At 39.1% G+C, this 13472-nt stretch overlaps 2 protein-coding genes across 2 annotated transcripts in view; one reads left to right on the top strand and one right to left on the bottom strand.

Moving 5' to 3' along the window:
* Nucleotides 1-13472, top strand: part of RBKS (ribokinase) — a 119420-nt gene that overhangs the window by 44065 nt on the left and 61883 nt on the right. The window contains exon 2 of the mRNA XM_043984332.1: nt 6922-7054. Within this exon, the coding sequence (XP_043840267.1) occupies nt 6922-7054 (133 nt within the window). The remainder of the gene's footprint in view (nt 1-6921; nt 7055-13472) is intronic.
* BABAM2 (BRISC and BRCA1 A complex member 2) overlaps nt 1-13472 on the bottom strand; it is a 584671-nt gene that overhangs the window by 535442 nt on the left and 35757 nt on the right. The window lies entirely within an intron of this gene.

Here is a 13472-nt window from a genome sequence, read left to right as displayed (position 1 = left end):
AATTTTGAAGTCTTTAATTGTTTTCCTTTATGTTTATTGTGATCATCATGTAAACTGTTCTACGTACATTGTTCTGCATCAGTTATATATCTTCCCAAGTTTCCCTAAATTCTTTATAGTCATCATGTCTTATAGCACAATAATATTCCATTATGTTCATATAGTCATATACTACAATCTGTTCAGTCATTCCCTAATCAAAGGAAAGTCCAATTTCCTCCCAGGACTCTGATACTACGAAAATGGTACTATAAATAATTTTTGTATATATGACACTTTTATCTCTGTCTTTGATCCCCCTGAAATATACACCTAGTAGTCTGTCATTGTTGTCCTTTGTTTTTGAAGAGGACCAATGACATCACAGTGTTGTCTTGACTTGCGAGTGAATTGGATGTGAGCAAGGCAGAATTGTACAAAGTCCTCAGCCTCACGCTCTCTGAGTCATCATAGCCCAGTGGCAGGACACAAGTCAAGATGACTGGTGATAGCCTGGGATACCATGGATGATCTTGGTGTCTTTGATGCCTTACCAAACCCTAAGAGCTCCACAGTGCCTGCTTCAGCTGCTTTGTAACCATTGGAACAAATTGTTCTCATCCACCCATTCTACCAGGGAAAGTCTTCACATGCTTGGGGTAGGCAACCCCCCCCCACACACACACACACACACACACTCACTGATAGATTTGAGGCCTGTTGGTCTTCCTCAGTCTGATTTCGCCTGTCTGCCAAGATAGTTTACTGGGTTGTGGTCACTGCACATAGAACAGCTTCTTGGAGTCAGAAGTGAGAATTGGGTGAATCCAGTAGACACGAAAGGTGGATGAGCATCCCTGAAAAGGGCTCACACCAGAAGTGTTAGTCCTCCTGAATACCCCACACACCCCTAGAGTCCATCATTGAGTCAAGGAGTATATCCAGTATAATGATTTTTTTAAAAGAATAATTCCAGATATTTTTTTTCAGAACAGCTAGGTGGCCAGAGTTCAAATCTGAATCTGGAAACTTAATAGCTCTGTGACCTTAGGCAAGTCACTTGGCCTTGCTGTTTGCCTCAGTTTCTTCAAGTGAAAAATGGGGATGATGGTCATATCACATATCTCCCAGGGTTGTTGCGACGGTCAAAGGAGATAATATTTGTAAAGCATTTAGCATAGTGCCTGGAACATAATAGGAACATAGTAAATGCTGGTTTAGCACTCTCCCAAACTGTGTGGTAAAATGCTTGTCTTTTCCCAGCACTTCAAACAATTATTCTCTTTATCTTTTTTTATCTTTGTCAGTTTGATGGATATGAGATAAAATTTCACTTGTTTTAATTTGCATTTCTCTTTTAATTAATGATTTAAAGCATTCTTCATATGGTTGTTGATAGCTTGCATTTCTTCTTTCTTTTTTTTTTCTTTTCTTTTTTTTTTTTTTTTTTTTTGTGAGGCAATTGGGGTTAAGCGACTTGCCCAGGGTCACACAGCTAGTGTTAAGTGTCTGAGGCCGGATCTGAACTCAGGTACTCCTGACTCCAGGGCCGGTGCTCTATCCACTGCGCCACCTAGCTGCCCCGCATTTCTTCTTTCAAAGAATATTCATATCTATTTACCATTTAGATTTTCAGAAACCACTGACAGTTTGTGATCAAAGAAGCGACCCACTCAGATTTGTGCCTTACTATTATTATTTTGTCAGCTGGGTGGAAAGTGAATTGAATAGGAAATAGGACTATAAGACTAAAAGTAGGAAGATAAGGAGGTGACTGTACTTTTCAGACAAGAAGTTCAGATTAAGATCTGAACTAAGGTGGTGTGGCAAAGTGAATGGTGTGGAGACTTATAGAAGAGGTTTGGTGGTGTTAGAATCAATAAAACTTAACAACTGATTAAAGGAAAAAATCAAGGAACCTGGATAATTGGTAGGACAGTAGTACCATCAAAAGAAATTGGGAAGTTTGGTGGAAGAGAAAGTGGTTTATAGAGGAAGCTGAGGAGTTCTGATTTGTAAATGCTGAATTTAAACTGGTAGAACATCCAGATAAGGATGTAGGATCAAGAAATCAATTAGTATTCTCAAATATAGATAAAAACTTATTTTTAGGGAATGAGAGATTGATGCTGAACTAGCAACAGAGACTAAGCTTAGTCAAGTATGAGGAGAATTAGAAGAAAGCAATGTCGTTAGAAGCAAAGAAAAAAGGGATTATCCTGTAGAATGAATCCTCAACAGTTTTGAAAAACACAAAGATTTCAAGGACAAAGGTTGGATATATAAACATGCATGCATCTCAGTGAGGAGGTAGAAATGAAGTGTAGTGAATGAATAGAGCCAGGATATCTTGAGAAATTAAGACCTTATTAGTAGATCCCACCATTAGGCATATATCCCAAGAAGATAAAAAAAAAATCCCATACACACCAAAAATATTTCTAGTGCACTTTTTGTAGTAATAGAATTATAATCAAAATAGATGCCCATCAGTTAGAAAATATCTAAACAAATTGGGGGGGGGGGGAAGATGGCGGAGGAAAGGCAGTGACTTCCTAGAGCAGAAGAATCCACAGAAGGGCAGGCTGAGATCATTTTCCAGCCAAAGATGGCTTAGAAGGTTGGCAGGAATGGTCTGTTGTACTAGGGTGAGAGAGGAGCCCAGACCCAGGCAGGCCGCACCAGACAAACAGGCCTCCAGAGCCTCTGAATTGTCTGCAGCGGTGGCTACTTCTGGAACTTATCTCATGGATTGGTGAGGAGGTAGAGCGGTTGGCCAGGGGAGGTGTGGTGGGGGGTAGGATTGCAGGGGTCACTGCTGGCACTGAGATGGAACTCTGTTGTGTTGCACATGCTCAGAACCAGAAAGCAGTCTTGAGTGATGACCCAGGTAGGAGAGAGGTGCAGGCACTCCAGAACTTACAACCATAGTGAAACAGAATTCTGTTCCCAGGTTAAAGAGTAAGCAGGCCTGTGGTTACTTACAGACCAGAGCTCAGGCCAGGGGAGTGTAAAATGTGTCTCTGCTTAAATTGTACCACATGGGACCCCCTGAAGTTTGGGACAGTGTGGCTTGGAAGCAGTGCCCCACTTTAAGAAGTAGTTAAAAGTCAAGAAATAGGCTAGGAAAATGAGCAGACAGAAAAAAAAATGCTGACCCTAGAAAGCTTCTTTGGTGACAAGGAAGATCAAAATATACCTTCAGAAGAAGATAACAAAGTCAAAGCTCCTACATCAAAAGTTTCCAAGAAAAATATGAATTGGTCTCAGGCCATAGAAGCACTAAAAAAGGACTTTGAAGATAAGGTAAGAGAGGTAGAGGAAAAAATGGAAAGGGTAATAAGAGAGATGCAGGAAAGTCATGAAAAAAAAAATCAACAGCTTGAAAAGCCAAATGGAAAAGGAGGTATAAAAGCTCTCTGAAGAAAATAATTGATTAGGATTGAGCAAATGGAAGCTAATGACTTTATGAGAAATCAAGACACAACAAATTGTGGTACATGAATGGAATGGAATGTTGTTTTGCTGCAAGAAATAGTAAATATGGAAGAGCACTTCTCTGAACTGAAGTGAAGTAAGGAAGACGAGGATCACAATATGAATAATGACTATAACAATATAAATGGAAAGAACAAAAAAAATTCAAAGGGGCAGCTAGGTGGCGCAGTGGATAGAGCACCGGTCCTGGAGTCAGGAGTACCTGAGTTCAAATTCAGCCTCAGACACTTGACACTTACTAGCTGTGTGACTCTAGGCAAGTCGCTTAACCCCAATTGCTTCACACACACACACACACACACACACACACACACAAAAATCCAAAACTGAACTATGACCAAGCTTGGCTCCAGTGAAGGAATGTACCTCCTTTCATTCTTTACAAAGATAGAGACTGTGAGTATAGAAGACTACATATACTTTTGGGACTAGGTTGGTGGGGTTTTTTTGTTTTTTCTGAGTTGCTTTTCTTTTATTTTCTTTGGTGCAAGAAAATGACTCTGTGTATGGGAGGAGGAATATATTGGAAAATCAAGGTGATGTAGCAACCAAAGATAGCAATAACAATGTTAAAAAGACAACACTGGTAACCTATGAAAAGGCATAGAATCAGAAACTGAAAAAAGGGGGGATGAAGCAGTGAGTAGAAAAATGAGGAAATTGATGCAGAGATTATAAAGTACTCTTTCTTTCTGAGAGTTTACCAATGAAAGGGAGAATTTTTTTTTTACAATGATAGTTTGAGATGATGGCAAGCTCAAGAGATGAGGTGTGTGTGTGTGTGTGTGTGTGTGTATACTTTAAGAATGAGGAGCCCTGTGCAAATATTAGGCCAGTAGAAGAATCTATTAGATAGAAAAAGATTGAAGATAAGCTAAAAGATGATCAAGAAGGTAAATTGCCAAGTGTGATGGAAAGGAATGGAATTAAGGATACAAATAGAGCTATATTAGCCTGAGAAAAAGGCAGATTAATTTAATAGGGATAAATATAAAGTGCAGGCTTGGGTTTAATCAAATTAATTGAACAAGTACAGAAAGCAGAAGGCTTGGCTAGACAACAGCTCACATGAAAAAGAGGATTTTAATAAATTGCAAGCTCAATTAGTCAAAAGTATGACATAACAAAGAAAGAAGCTAACATTATCTGTGCTGAATTAACAGAAGTATAATGTCCAGAAGTAATAAAGTCATTAAGTTGGAAGGAATCCTAGAGATCCTCTAGTTCAGAGTATCTTAACTCTTTTGTATCATGGACCCTTTTGGCATTCTGGTAAAACCCAAGGACCCTTCCTCAGAAGAATGGGTTTTTTTGTTTGTTTTTTTGGTTTTTTACATATAAGGTATTTTATTTTTTTCTGTTACATGTAAAGATAGTTCAGAAGAATGTTTTTAAAAGCATAAAACAAAATACATAGAACTACAGAGGAAACCAATTATATTTAAATATATTTATGAAATTTTTTAAGTTCATGGACCCATTTAAAAAACCCTTCATAGTCCAGCGCTGCCCCTCATTTTTAAAGACTGAGACCCTCCAAAATTAAATGATTTTTAATTCAAGCCCCTTGACTCCAAATCTAGTATTGTTCCACTATACCATGGTCTCTCCACAGGTGATATTCCTACCGGACCCTGCTTTGATCATACTATATTACCTAAAGTATTATATTTGCTTCTCAACACTAGCATTTAGGAATGATGTTGACAACCTGGAGGTCATGCCATATGAGCATCACTTGTAGGAGCAAGAAGTATATAGTGAAGAGAAGAGGGGACTTAGGAGGACATGATAGCCACCATCAAACATTTGACTTTTGGGGGCAGCTAGGTGGCACAGTGGATAAAGCACTGGCCCTGGATTCAAGAAGACCTGAGTTCATATCAAGCATCAGACACTTGACACTTAACTAGCTATGTGACCCTGGGCAAGTCACTTAACCCTCATTGCCCTGCAAAAAACATTGACTTTTTTGGCTTTCAGGTCAAAGTGGTGGGTAGACACTGCAGAAAGATAATGAAAGATGTTTAAAAGTTTGACAGCCTACTTGGTATACTCTTATCACTTGAGGTCAACAAGAGGGAACTAGGAAGCAGCTTTTCATTGATGTGATAAGGAAGAATCCCTCTCCAAGTGCTACTTGAACTAGATGGCCAGTGTTGGACTCTGTGGTTCTATAATCTCTTAGATTCATTATTTGTCAACCCAGACAGCACCTAGACCTGAGGAAATGAGTTGGAGAGGTTAATTTTGGTGAAAAGGCAGAACATGGAAGCCCTAGATTGGCAGGGAGGAGAACAATCTATTTGTCTACTAGGGAGAACAGACTGGGTAAGGCATTATAAAGTGGAGAGGGCAAGGCTATTCATTCAAATAAGTATTTATTAAGTGTTTGCTCTATTGAGCATTGTCCTAGTCTTTGGGGAGAAAACAAAGCAGCTGAAGATGTGCCATCAACAATACTTTTATTGAGTACTCTCTGCCTTCAAAGAGTATAATATCCAATTTGAGACATTCAAAAAAGAAATAGTTATAGAATGTACACAGTAGCACATAACAAAATACCAAAAGTATTCTAGAAAAAAAAAAGACCCCCACCTTAGACAAAGATTAAAATATAGATGATGAAGTTTACTTTCTGTCCTCTGTTTTTGCACCTCTTTACCCTGTCTCCCAGGATAGTTGATATCCTTTTGCTATTCTCTGCTAGCTAAAACTGTACTCTCAGGGGCAGCTAGGTGGCTCAGTAGATAAAGTCCCAGCCCTGGATTCAGGAGGACCTGAGTTCAAATCCAGCCTCAAACACTTGACACTTAGTAGTTGTGTGACCTTGGGCAAGTCACTTAACCCTCACTGCCCTGCCAAAAAACAAAACAAACAAAACTCTACTCTCACCTTTGTTCTGTTCTTCTTCATCCATCCTCCTCCAGATCCTCCCATGCTTCAGAATTAGTTGTCTTTCCTGAACCTACCACCACTCCCAATTTCTTGTAATTGTGCCTGATATGAACCAGGAGAAAATTATTGCCCTAATTCACACTGAGGAATGAATGAAGAAAGCCCCTTAATTCTCCAAAGAATATCATCATGATTAATAACTCAGGAAAATCTCTAATTGGTAGAATTTCTTACAGTAAAACAAAATGAAGAATTGAAGGCAAGCTTGGGGTTCAAGGTAGAGATTCAAGAACAGAATAGACATCGGGGAGCCCCATATCGCACACCACATAGATCTAATAGGTATAATAAGTGCTATTTTAAAGTTCAGGGGGAAAAATAACACTGATCTAGGTTAGTCTAAAATGACTTAATAAAAACTAGTAATAACTGAACATACATTTTAAGGTTTGTTTTTCTCTTCTGAACAACTTAATTGCCATTTCTGTTACCCATGCCCAATCTGTTGTGTTGTGTGTTTTTTTCTTTCTTTCTTGATTATAATAGCCTTACATCACGTCTGCCCAAAATTGGAGAAACCATCCATGGACATAAGTTTTTTATTGGCTTTGGAGGAAAGGGTGCCAACCAATGTGTGCAAGCAGCCCGGCTTGGAGCCAAGACTTCTTTAGTGTGCAAGGTAAGTATAAGAGAGAATAGAGAGATTTGTATAGGCCAGGCATTCTGATTCTTTTTCTTTCTTTCTTTCTTTTTTTTTAAGTGAGGCAATTGGGGTTAAGAGACTTGCCCAGGGTCATACAGCTAGTAAGTGTTGAGTGTCTGAGGCCAGATTTAAACTCAGGTACTCCTGACTCCAGGGTCAGTGCTCTATCCACTGCACCACCTAGCTGCCCCCATTCTGATTCTTTTAAAAGTTAAATAAAAACTTTCTGAAAATTCAAATAAGAGAAATAATTATCCTTCAAAGCCCTTTGTTGATTTGATCATCACTTGTTTCTCTGGCAAGTGAAAATTATGCAAGATATACTGCCTTACTAATCTCAGAACTAGGATTTAAATTGCGTATGAGAAACACTGGTAGAATTGCTGCGGATTGCCAATCCAGCCTCTAAATCACAACCAACCAGTAATTATTTATTAAGTACTTAGGCTTATAGATTTAGAGCCAGAAGGGACTAGCTCTATATATAGTTATCTATGCCTTCACCTTCCCTTCATCTTAAGAATGAGGAAAATAAGCCTCAGAGAAATGAAGTGACTTGCCTACAGGTAGTAAGGGAGTAAGTGCTTACAGGTAGTAAGGGAGAGAAGGACTCCTGCTACCATCTAACACCCAATCCATTGTTCCACATGATTTCATGCTGTATGATAATCACTGTGTTAGGTGACACCGAGATGAAAACCAAGTAGTTCCTGCCCTTTAGAAGTTTATGTGTTATGGGAGAAACAACATCTAAACATATAAGTAGATAGAAAATAGATACAAAGCAAATACTTGGTAATTATTTTTGGAAGGGAAGCACTAGAAACTAGTGGAATGTTTTTAAAAAGGGATTTATCCATCTTTAATGGAAATAAGACTTGACTGATTTTTTTCTTAGGGAAAAGATGGAAAGAACAAGTTCAGTACACTACTAAAACTTCTCTGAACTGTCAGCTTTCAGTTCCCTATTGTATACAGCACTTTTCTCTCCACAGGATTCCTTCAATGATTTACAGGCTGTGCAATTATCATTTTACCTATTACTGAAGTACAGCTTTATTAATCTGTGATTAATGTAATAGAAGTCACATCCCCCTGCTCGATCAAGCACCTGTAATATGAAGAATTCAAATGAAGAAGGCCTCATTCTACAAGAATGTCTTAGGATATATTTTTAAGCTGAATTGTTCATCAAATCAATCAACAAATATTTATTAGCCAGGACATATACAGTAAACATTTAGGTGTTATGAAATGGTCTGCCTTCTGGGAATTTACAACTAGCTAAGTAGTTAAGACATATCCATATTAAAAGTTAACAGAGGGGGCAGCTAGGTGGCGCAGTGGATAGAGCACCAGCCCTAGATTCAGGAGTACCTGGTCTCTTCCTCACCAATACCCATCATAGACAAGGGTTCAAAAGAGAAAGGCAGATTTGGGGAGTAAACAGCCAGTTAAGTAGATGTGTCTGAGAAAGGGAATTTACAACTTAAAATATTTACTGGGACAAGTTTTTAGCCAGATTAGAGTATACCTTGTGAAGACTAGTAAAAATGTCTTATAAAGCAAAAGCCCTCTAAACTGAAAAGACAGGGAAGAGAGAGGATTGCCCATGTATACCCACTAAACAATACCAGGGTTCATGGAAGAAATTTCTTCAGACACAATTTATACAATATTTAAATGAGCATTTCTACCTTAAGGGGGGTTCAGGGGCAGCTAGGTGGCACAGTGGATAAAGCACTGGCCTTGGATTCAGGAGTACCTGAGTTCAAATCTGGCCTCAGACACATAACACTTACTAGCTGTGTGACTCTGAGCAAGTCACTTAACCCCAGTTGCCTCACTTTAAAAAAAAAAAGTTGACAGAGGGGACAGCTAGATAGCACAGTGGATAAAGCACTGGCCCTGGATTCAAGAGGACCTGAGTTCAAATCCGGCCTTAGACACTTGACATTTAATGTGTGACCTTGGGCCAGTCACTTAACCCCCAGTGCCCTGCAAAAAAAAAAAAAATAACAGACAATACAGATTTGTGTATATGTCAGTAAATGGTGGAGGAGGAGGAAGAGATCACTGTGGGCTAGAATGATCTGAGAAGAGATGGACATTAAAGCCCTAGCAGGGTTTAGATAGGACTTAAAGGGAAAGGGGAGTGGTATAAGCAAAGGCAAGCATGTTAAAGAGAAAAAGGAAAGCCAGCACGGCTAGATTGGAAAGAGGCATAGTTTAAAGGCAATTTGGGACAAGACTGTAGAGGACCTTAAATGCCAAATTAAGATATGGTCACTGTAGGCCATGAAAAAACCATTGGAGATTTTTGAGATTTCAAAGAAATTGAGCAGTCAACAAATCCAAAAGCTTATTTTTATTAACCACCTACAAATAAATCAAGTACTATGTTAGCACTTTACCTGTAGAAAGCCAAGTACTGTACTAGATATTAGTAATAGCCTATAGTCAAACATTTACATACTGCCCACAGTGTGCCAGGCATTGTGCTAAGTGCTTTGCAAATTTTATCTCATGAAGCTTACTATATGCAGGACATATAGCATATACACAGATAAATATAATATATGGTGGAGAGTTAGTGGGGAAAAGAGGAAATCTGACTAAGTACTCTAGGAATATTTAAGGAGGAAGAAAACACATCTGAGGAGATCAGGGAAGACCTCACTGATTATGGGCAGATACTGAATCTTACTTATCTTTGTTACCACCTAGCAAAGTATATTATTAGCAATTATTAAGTTTTTATTGATGAATAAATAAATGAACTCATGGCTATTGAGTAATTATTTAAGTTTATATTAATAGAGTACAGTCATGGAACTTATAAAATCATATCACCTATTCTTTCATTGCTTTATGCATCTATTCTATGCCCTTGTAATAGAACTTAAGCTCTACTGACCATGATGTGAGATAAGACAATATAGTTTCTCCTACAACTAGCCAGGTTAGAGGCAGCTAGGTGGCGCAGTGGATAGAGCACTGGGCCTGGAGTCAGGAGGACCTGAGTTCAAATTCGTCCTCAGACATTTGACACTTACTAGCTATGTGACCCTGGGCAAGTCACTTAACCCCAATTGCCTCACTAAAACAAACAAACAAACAACTAGCCAGGTTATCCTGGATTTGACAAGGTAGAACACTGATTTATTTAATCATAGTAATATAACAAAATATTAAGGTTTCTCAAAAGGACAAAAGAAAATGTATTTATAGTCTTAGAAAGTTACCTTCATAGTCTTCTTCTTACCCACAGTGATTTGATGTTTGTTTGATTTGTTGTTTGTTCAATTGTTTCAATCTTGTCCAACTCCTCAGGACTCCATTTGGGGTATTCTGGGCAAAGATACTGAAGTGGCTTGCCATTTCCTTCTCCAACTCATTTTATAGATGAGGAAACAGGGTTAAGTGACTTGCCCAGGGTCACATAGCCAGTGTCTGAGACCTGATTTAAATTCACAAAGACAAGTCTCCCTGACATCAGACCCAGCATTCTATCTACTGCATCACCTTGCTGCCCCACTAACATTGATATAGGCTGTTATTGTTATATAAAACAACAGTATTTTCTCCAGTGTGAAAGCCACTTATTTTTAATAACCAAAATGGTCAAACTTGCTTTACAGCAGCATAAAAAATTTTTAAATTCCAAAGGAAAAAAGAAATCATGAAATTATTCATTATAGAAATGAACAGATGGGGTACAAGATAAACTGATACAAAATTTCTCTTTCCTTGGCACCATTAATTTACTTCTATAAACCAAACTCCCCTGTAGTAAGCCAGAATTCCAGCTGTGATGATGTAAGTCCATTTGGTGGCACATGGAAAAACCACTGATGTTGAGCTCAGGGAAAATATATGTTAAAAAATTGTGAATAAGAATAAGAAGTATGAATTACATCAATATTTTTGTAATGACACATCCACTAGAGAGGCATGTAATGAACCACTTGCAAAAGTTTGATGCTGTGTAGTCCATATACAACTGAGTCATGGGCCAGGGTGGTCCAGGGATAGTTGCTGATGATATTTTAAGATGAAAATACCTCCAGATGTTAAGGAAAATGAAGTGCATATCCCCAGGATGAAGAGATTGCACAGGCATCCAGCACAAGACCTAACCAGATTTGTTTGAGTATTCCCCTCCTCCTCATATGTTCTTTGGCCATAAATCAAATTAGCACTGCGAACATGGAAGCAGAAAGAGGAAATCATTTCAAAACATAGTGAAGCATATTCCAACATCTAACATGTCTCCATTTGCCAGAAAATTCTTTGAAAATGAGTAACTCTTATTTGTTATTTCATAGGATCGTGGATTCAGAACTAAAAGGGACAGTAGAGGCCATTAAGTCAAACCCTCTCATTTTACAGATAAGGAAACTGACACAAAGAATTTGTGACTTGCCTAGGATTACACACCAAGTATCTAAAGCAGGATTTGAATCTCGGTGTCCTAGGAAACTGCATACACAAGAGGCAGCTGTCTCTCCAAGGTAAAGAAGATGCCTCTGTACCAACTTGATAAAGTAGAATGTAGCACTCAGTCTAGTGTCATAGGGCCTGTATTCAAATCCTAGATATGCTACTGTGGGACTTTAGGCAAGTCACTTAAATTTCTCTGGGTCTCAGTTTCCTCATCTATAAAAATGAAAGGATATGACCTTTAAGGGACCCTTTTTGATATGTTCTCTTTTGTTTGCCATTTCAATTTTCCTTCCTACTTATCAAAAATCTCTTTTCTTCCCCTTTTTCTCCTCTCCCCCCCCCGCCCTCAACCTTCCCTTCCCCTCATAGGCTGTGGGAAAAGACCTTGTAACAGATATGCTTAGTCAAACAAAGCAAATCCCCACACTGGCCATGTCCAAAAAATATCTGCACCCAGAATCCATCTCCTTTCTGTCAAGAGGCATGTAACACGTTTCATCATCAGTCTTCTAGAATTGTGACTAGCCATCTTATTGAGTCTGTAAGTCTTTCAAAGTTGTTTATCTTTACAATGATGATGTTACTGTAAGAATTATTCTCCTAGTTCTGATCACTTCACTCTACATCAGTTCATACAAGTCTTCTCAAGACTCTGAAACTGTCTCTTGTATCTTATCTTATACACAATAGTATTCCATTATATTCGTGTACCATGATTTGTTCAGCCTTTGTCAATTGATGGATCCCTGCTGGTTTCCAGTTCTTTGATTCTATAAAAAGAACTGCTGCAAATAATTTCGTACATATGGGTCCCTGAAGGAAAGGAGGTAGTGTGTGCTAAGCAATGCAGACCACAACCACTTTAACCAGCATCTGACCTGAGACCTCGGTGGAGACAGCCCAGAAGCCTGAGCCCAAGAACCTTAGGAATAGCCATATTTCCTAAAGCACCAGAACTCGTTCCAACCCACACCCTCCAAGCCATCATGGAAGGGAGAAGTGATTGTAAAGAAGGAGCCCAACATTCCCATCAACATCAGCGATCACTGGCGACCAAATGCCCCCAACAGGTAGATAAACGTAGGAGCCCTGAGACTGAGAGTGCTCCAGACTCACCATCTGGGGAGACAGCTGTTCCAACCAACTGCCACCAGACAGGCAAACCAGTCTAGCCGAAGCAGCGAGGTACCTTGGAGGAGAGCCAAGAGGCAGCACGTACTAGGCAGGTCAGGCTGCCATCTCCCCCAGACCCGTGTGGAGACAACCAAGGACCCTGGCCCCCAAAACATTGGGAACAACAGTGCTTCCAGTGTAGCATCCACAGCCATCATCCTAGGAAGCACTCTGTTGAGATGGAGCCTGGCACAGCCACATATACTGAAGACAACAAAGTTCTTAGTAACAGTGGTTCAGCCTCAATGGTAATAATAAGAAATGTCACTACCATCTGCTCTTACTGCTTCATCCTAAGCACCATGAGAACCTTCCATCTGAGTTTCAGCTGAAACGTTCCTTTGGTGTTTGTTGTTTCCCTCATTAGAATGAGAACTCTGAGAGCAAGGACTGTTTTCTGTTTGTATCCCTTTGCTCAGCCCAGTGCTTTGCATATAATAAATGGTGTTTTTTAATCCCTTCACTCAGTTATCTCTTTAACCTCAATCCAGAAATATTAATGTATATTGGAGAAAGTCATGACTGGAAAGACATGAAGAAGGATACAGACTTTTAGTACTTATTGTACTTAAACTCTAGCTGAAAAAGGAGACATTTTCAATCGGGACCCACATTGCATTTAATATTGAGAGAGAAAGAGCCGGCAAGCCTCCTACTGCTACTTCAATAGCACTGAAATACTAAAAGAAGTAGAGAAAGTCCTTCAGCACATGGGATGAGTCCTTTTACAAGAAGAAACAGACAAGAATCACAAAGTATAAGAGAGCATGTATGG

The sequence above is a fragment of the Dromiciops gliroides genome, chromosome 2, assembly GCF_019393635.1.
Source record: "Dromiciops gliroides isolate mDroGli1 chromosome 2, mDroGli1.pri, whole genome shotgun sequence".
Lineage (NCBI taxonomy): Eukaryota > Metazoa > Chordata > Mammalia > Microbiotheria > Microbiotheriidae > Dromiciops > Dromiciops gliroides.
This window is presented reverse-complemented; position numbering and strand designations above follow the sequence as displayed.